Below are 7,253 nucleotides of genomic sequence, written 5' to 3' on the forward strand. Positions count from 1 at the left end.
CTTTTTCAACTATTCGGCCCGCCTGAGCCTGTAAAATAAATGCAATAGATAAAAAAAAACTATTCGGCCAAACGGCATTCGGTCAAATGGCCCGACACCTTCTTATGCTAATCTTCATATCCTCCGCGATGCGGAAAGTGAGGAAAGGAGGCAACCAATATAGATCATCTTCTGCAGAGTTGATTGGGACCTCTAGAAAATTCAGAAAGCCCTTGATCTAACTTGGCAGTATGATGTTTGCGTTTTCCCATACGACTGCGCCCTTGCCGTGTTCATCTATTCAAATTCTTCTGATGAATAATATAAAATATCGTTTGTATTGAAGACAACAATTCGTTTACCATTCAATTACATATGTGAAACTAGCTGACTTGGAAGTCTTAATTTTGGGTTTTCGCGATTTTAACAACGTTACTCGTGATTTTCGCATAAAAAATATTCTGTGAATTTGTCGAAGAATATAACGATCACAATTTCTGAAAAAAATGAAGTAAATCGATCCAGCAGCTTTGAGTTTTTCGGATACGAACATAAACCAATTCAAGTTTCTATATAAAAAGCATGAATTGAAGATTTATTTTAATGTCAAAATAACGTTTTCTCATTCAACCGTCTAAGACGAATTAAGTACTGTCCATTTAATTCCACCAGTTAATTTTCGTTATCTTTGCAGATACGTATTTCGACCACAACTGTGTGGTCGTCTTCAGTGTCTTGTACTTGACTCGACTTATTTTTTTTGACGTTTTCTCATTCATCATCAAACTTCAAATTGTATTTGCGTATTATTGTTGCTGCTGTTCCACATATATGCGATGAAACCTGTTCGGTAACGGCATCAATGATTTAATTTGGCTAGCATAGATACGCTATAAGCCGAAAGATTTCCTTAGCCGGAACAGGCAACGAACCCGTCATTTTAGCTTGCAAATTTCATGTAGGTACTTATCGCCTAAGCATAAAGTTTTTTTTACAAAATGTATGTGACCTGTCAAAAATGGAAAACGATTTTTTCATTATCTTTATTTTGCATTTTAGCACGCTCAAGTTGTTCAGCGGCGCTCAACAGCTGATCATTGATTTGATTTGCTTGAGAGTCTTCAACTTAAATTAATCATCGAAGCAATTTTAAAGCTGTTCTTGTCTTGTTTTCGTGTCCAATAAAATAAACAAATTACACAATTACAAAAAACTTTATCGATAGTAAGTTGTTCTTACCTTTATATATGCAGAACATACTAGTTAATTCACCTAGTTGTGATACTCCTTTTCTTCCCTTCTACAATACGCTGTATTACTATCCAAGCCGTTCATGTGGGCGCACGTTAGACAAGATAGCAACGATTTCAACAATGCTGATCAACAGTTTTAATTTCATACTTGCCGCTACGAATTCTTAACCTTTCAGTACACCTGAAAGTTTGAGAAAAGCAAAAGACAAATCATGCCATCTGAGAAAGTGTGTCATCAAGCTTTCTTTTGGCGTTTCACTGTTGTTCAGTCATTTTTTAGTGTGTGATACATAAAAACGAACTTTTATTAGGATTGAGCTATCAGAATCTCTACTTTAATGCTTGTTAATAGATCTTGACCGGGATTTTTATATCGCCTTTGTCGGTTCCAACTTTTTTTTTAAATCAGGAAACATTAAAAAAGTTAACTCTCAGTCTGTTCACATCCGAGTTGTTGCGAAAGTTTTCAGCATATCTCAAAAAGAGGACCCAAATTTTAAATTTTTCCAGCAGTTAAATCCTCATCGTTTTTATTCTCGGTATGGAAACGCATCGGTTGTTATAAATATAAAAAGAGGCTATAGTTTACGGGAGAGGTCTATTAAGAGGTTTTGCACAATCATTGATGATATTTTTTGTTATGTAATGCTTTCGGAATCAACTTCAACATCGAATAAGCTTAAATCGAGTAAGAAGGGAATCATTTTTTTTCTGGATAGAATCGCACATCGGGATGGGTAATGATAGTTCAAGCTGTTCATGTTTGTCGCCAGTTAAAACGCATGACTGTTGTTTACAGAATTTCCAATTTTGTCAGCAGCATGCTGGGCACGATATATAGCTAATTAGCGCTTATATATTTCTGCATCCGAACCGGCAATGACAAAATTCGTCGGGGATTCCACCTTCACCTGACTGGATCGGACCCTATTCAAAACTTGATTTTGTTCAGCGTTTATTCTCTTATGTCTTATCCGCTGCTTTTGGATCAACACCACGCAATCAATGTTTTAGCGCAGCTTCACGGTTTATCGGACAGCATAGGCAGATGTAGACCGATCATGAAGAGGAGTTTCTAAACTTCTTATAGGAGAGACAATTTTTTTCGGCAGTCGTATTTTTTTATTTTTAGTAATAAAATAAAAATGTTCACTAATTTTTCTGTATAAATAAAAATGAGTTGAGATTGCGAGCCCCGAAATGTTTACTAGGATAAAAAGAAGAACATTAAAATACACGACATTGGTATGTAAAGAGCACAAACCTGGTTGCATCAAAATTAACCTACATTGTGGCGCCAGAAACAACTCAGTACACATTTGATACTTCATTTGCATTTTTTAATAAACAGTTCCTAGCAAAGCATGGTAGGTTCAATTAGCTTATCATGGCTAATTTAAAATTAATCGTGCAAAATTAGTTCGAAACTCATTGCTACAATATAACTAGGAGCTCTCTGCATCTCCGTAAGCGTCACGGGAAAGCAATTATTGGTAAGTTGGGAGGGTAATCGTCTTAGTAAACGGTTAACATTTTTTTGTATGAAGTAATTTCAAAGAAACTCCAAATGCATACAAGTGTGCGTTATTCTGCTGTATTCCTTGGGAAGTGTTTGTGATATTTTTGCTGCAACTGCATTACTACCCATTTTAATTTTCTACAGTAGAGTCTAGATTTAAATAGGATTTGGATTGGACTTGGACTGGATTTGGTTTGCATTAAATTTAAATTGGATTTAGACTGGATCTGGATTGGATTTGATTTGGATTGGATTTTGATTGAATTTGAATTTAAATTGGACTGAATTTGGATTAGATTTGAAAAAGATTTTTTTCTGATTTGTATCTGAATTGAATTAGATTGCTTGATAGTATTATGTAAATCCTGTCCACGTTAAATTTCATGCACCCATCTCTCAATCCATTTTTTTTAAATTTCAACAAACCACTGAGAAGATGAATTTACACACAGCTGAATCTCTCCGTTTTATGTGAAACATCTTCAATATAATAAAAATGAGTTGAGATTTCCTTCCTGACGATTTAACTCGCGAACGGGTTGACCGATTTGCAAGATTTTTCCCCTAATAGATTCGTTTTGGGAACCGCAAGGTTTGTATATACAAAAAGTTGGTGAATATAACGGGGAAATGTAAAAAATCATTAGATTACCTTTTTGGGTCAGCTGTTAAGGAAAATAAGACAAACGCACGGAAATTGATCTAGAGTTTTATAAAATGAAAAAAAAAAACATTTGGACGTTATCTCAGTCTCCAAACTTTAACATGAAGAGGCTTAATATTATAAATATTTTTGAAGAATTGAGAAGGGAGTTTTGAATTTTAATTTATTATACAATAAAAGAGTAGTAAAAAAATTTATGTGGATAATATTTATTTAAGGATCGTCAATATGAAATTCTTAATTCATTCTACGTTGTGTGTAACTTGGAGAGTAGAAGTGGAGAAAAATGTAGTAGATACGATCAGGTCTATAAAGTATCGAGAAAAAGTGATTCACTGTACTGCATTTTGGTTTTGGCAATCAGTTTAATGTGTTTTATTTTCGAATAAGTAGCAAGCTACCTTAGATAAAACATTTCGAATGATCGTGTCAAAGCGAAGTGCAAACCAGTTTGCTGAGTATTGTTGCGAAGAACGGACAAGCCTTGTAACCTTGTCTGGGTCACGACAATGGCGCAATCGGTAGGATTCGAACCTACGCTCCCAAAGGGAATCTGACTGGAAATAGCACAATTCTGTGTTAGTTTAATACTATATCTTGTATTGAACTAACACAGAAATGTGCTATTTTAGTATCCAAGTATCTAAGTATCTAAAATCTTCTATTGTTTTATATACCACAATTTTATACAGATTCCGAAAGGTTTTAATACAGCATTGTATTAACATGTTTTATACATTGATTTTAATTTTGGTGTGCAACGGTAAAATGGTTATAAAATTTTTAAAGTGATGGATATTATGGAACCTATTTCCTTAAGCGCTATTTTTCCCCAGCAGCTCTAGTCAGAGCGATTTGTTTGCTGCAACTCGAATATAACCGAGTTCAGTTGTATATAGGTAACAATAACCAATATTAAAAAAATATTTTGAGCTTTTTAGTCTTCAATTGTCGTAAGACGAGTTTGTACAATCCCATTTAATTCCACCACTTAATTGTACCTTGGCAGATACGTATTTCGACCTCAACAGGACAGGACCTTTCTGAGGTCGTCTTCAGTGTCTGTGTCTGTGTCGAGACACTGAAGACGACCTTACTGTTGAGGTCGAAATACGTATCTGTCAAAGTACAATTAAGTGGTGAAATTCAATGGGATTGTACAAACTCGTCTTATGACAAGTGAATAACCTATACTGCCGCTAACCGCAAGTCGAGCACATCTGTATATGGAGCCCCATATACAGATGTGCTCGACTTGCGGTTAGCGGCAGTATATGCCACACGTGTGCTGCTCGAGTTGTCCTTTCTAATGTGCTTTTCTATTCACATTTCCACACGAAAGGCACCATTATTCTTATCTTGGTATTTTAAAAATATACTTGCAGATAGCCATTCTGATGAAAGCTTTTCAATCGCAATTACTGTTTTATTTTCCTTACCCCTCAGCTTGTCGTAGGTACACCACTGCTACTGTATATAACCAGAGACCGTAGAAGCGTCTTTTTCCCAGCCACTGTACCCTGCCCTGGGTTTTGGATATAGTGGAGCTGTGGGACGCCTTCGCTGTGATTCTGGATGACCGCAGTCTAGTGTAGTAGAATGAATTTTTAACAGATATATAAATACGTGTATCCAGTTCTAGTCTCGCATCATTGTCAAGTTCAAGTTCTGAAGGTTCATATCGTTGAGGGAGGCGGCATCCCGTTTCATTTCAAAAGTAAAATGAAATCTTTCGTTTGTGCAACCGCGTTGGCGTCGATGCTGGCCGTGGCCAGTTGTGCCCCATATGGTAATTGTTCGTGTTGACCATTTCAAGATGCAAAAAGAAGAAGAAAAGTGATGATGACATTCTTTCAAATTTTTTCTTGATAAGGTATACAACAATGACTTTGCGATGCCTATGAAAAAACAACTGAACTCTATTTGGAAAGTGATTAATGATACGAGAAATGTGGAGAACTGCATAATATACATTAAAAAAAAATTGTTTCCAATGAAAATTGGTTTTATATTTTTATAAAGGCATTTTCAAATCGTCGTAATATGACTGGATCTGCATAATTTTGGAAAATATTACCATCACTGTTACTCTTACCTAAGTTTTCTTGTATTTTAAATTTAGCTTTTTATGTTTAATCTATTTGACATTTTTTCTATTTTTTATTACAGTAATCTTCCTAGAGGAAGCGCCAGTTCGTGTAGTCCGGTCGGCAAATGTTGGTCTCGGTGCGTCCGGTAGCGCTGCTAATGCAGCAGCGCAATCATTCAATCAGGGTGGTGGTTTCCCAGGATTCGGTTCACAGCTTGGTGGATCTGCTGCTAATGCTGGGGCACAATCATTCACCCAGGGTGCCGGTTTCGGGGGATTAGGAGGTTTTGGTGGTCAAAGCGGTTCGGCTGCAAACGCTGGCACTCAATCTTTCAATCAGGGAGGATTCGGAGGTGGTCTGTCAGGAAGTGCTGCCAACGCTGGCTCCCAGTCGTTTACTCAAGGAGGCTTTGGTGGTGGTTCATCAGGTAGCGCTGCCAATGCTGGTACTCAGTCGTTCACGCAAGGCGGTGGCTTCCCAGGATTTGGTGGAGGATTAAGTGCATCTTCCGCTAACGCAGGATCGCAGTCTTTCACTCAAGGAGGATTGGGTGGTGGCTCTAGTGGATCGGCAGCCAATGCTGCCACCCAGACGTTCACTCAAGGAGGACTCGGTGGTGGAAGTTCGGGAAGCGCTGCCAACGCTGCATCGCAATCATTCACCCAAGGATCAGTTAAATCCGGGCACGGACACGGTCATGGTCACGGTCACGGACATGGCCATGGTGTTCAAATTGGAGTTCACTAAGCAGATGTGTTCACAAAACACAAGGAAACGATGACAATTGGTATCTGTTCTCGGCCAGCGATAATTGGAACACGGAATTGACTGACGATTCGAGAGTAAAAGGAGTTTAAACATAAATCACGTTCGGATTGAACCGTTACGGGTTCACAAAATAAAAGCGATCGCTGTTAGAAATTTGGCAATTTTTTCTACAAAATGAATGCGCTTTGAAACAATGGATGATTAATAAAAATTATGTAAATTTATAAATCCGGTGTTTTTATATCAATATAATAAAAATTAAATGGTCTGTGTTCGTATCCGCATAACTAGAAAACGGCTGGATGGATTTTCTCCATTCCTTCAGCAAATATGACCGTTATCGTTTCCGACGGGTTCATATGATATTTCCTTAGTCGAAAATCATTGGTGAAGTTGAGTAAATCGTGAAAAACTAAAATAAAGAATCGTATGGGAATTTTGAATGGGCAGTTCGCAAGGCACATTTTCGCTTACTATGCAGGACATCGTCTGCCGGGTCAACTAGTACCTCATATAATTGCTTACTTAAATATTTAGTAGCAACGAGTAACAACTAACAAGAAGTTCAGCCTTGTCCGGACATGATCCCCCATGTTTTCTCGAAAACTAATAACATGTTCATACAATTGATATGTGTAAACAAATCTGTTAGACAGATGATCAAATCTGAGTAACATTTGATATTAGATACTTTATGTACGTGGGTGTCAGCGAAGACGGCTTCGATGTTAGAGAGGTTTTATTATTTAAGCGTTTTCAATCCTTTTTGTCTTCATATGAGAAAGGTATAACTTTGAGTATTTCGAAACGTGTCAGTGTGCTGTGGATGAAGACGATTGCGAAATTTTCTTTTTTTTTCATACCCGAGCAGGAGAGATTAATCCAATACCATACTCTGCTATGAACTATCCTTGCATAAGAGGTAAAATACCAAAAAATAATACAAAAAAAATATGCACAATACTTCAGGCATAACATAC

General features: G+C 37.1%; 1 protein-coding gene across 1 annotated transcript; it reads left to right on the forward strand.

The window, feature by feature from the left end:
* Positions 1-5,045: 5,045 nt before the first annotated feature.
* Positions 5,046-6,501, forward strand: LOC134227755 (uncharacterized). The gene is made up of 2 exons (XM_062709430.1): positions 5,046-5,204; positions 5,585-6,501. Exons 1-2 carry the CDS (start codon positions 5,138-5,140, stop codon positions 6,250-6,252), a joined length of 735 nt encoding a protein of 244 aa, XP_062565414.1. The 5' UTR covers positions 5,046-5,137; the 3' UTR covers positions 6,253-6,501.
* Positions 6,502-7,253: the final 752 nt, after the last annotated feature.

Source organism: Armigeres subalbatus, chromosome 3, assembly GCF_024139115.2.
Source record: "Armigeres subalbatus isolate Guangzhou_Male chromosome 3, GZ_Asu_2, whole genome shotgun sequence".
Lineage (NCBI taxonomy): Eukaryota > Metazoa > Arthropoda > Insecta > Diptera > Culicidae > Armigeres > Armigeres subalbatus.

Bases quoted from the DNA above. Each gene is read 5' to 3' on its own strand.
- LOC134227755 (XM_062709430.1), top strand. From the start codon at position 5,138: ATGAAATCTTTCGTTTGTGCAACCGCGTTGGCGTCGATGCTGGCCGTG. The intron at 5,205-5,584 runs GTAATTGTTCGT...TTTTTATTACAG, and splicing joins GGCCAGTTGTGCCCCATATG to TAATCTTCCTAGAGGAAGCG.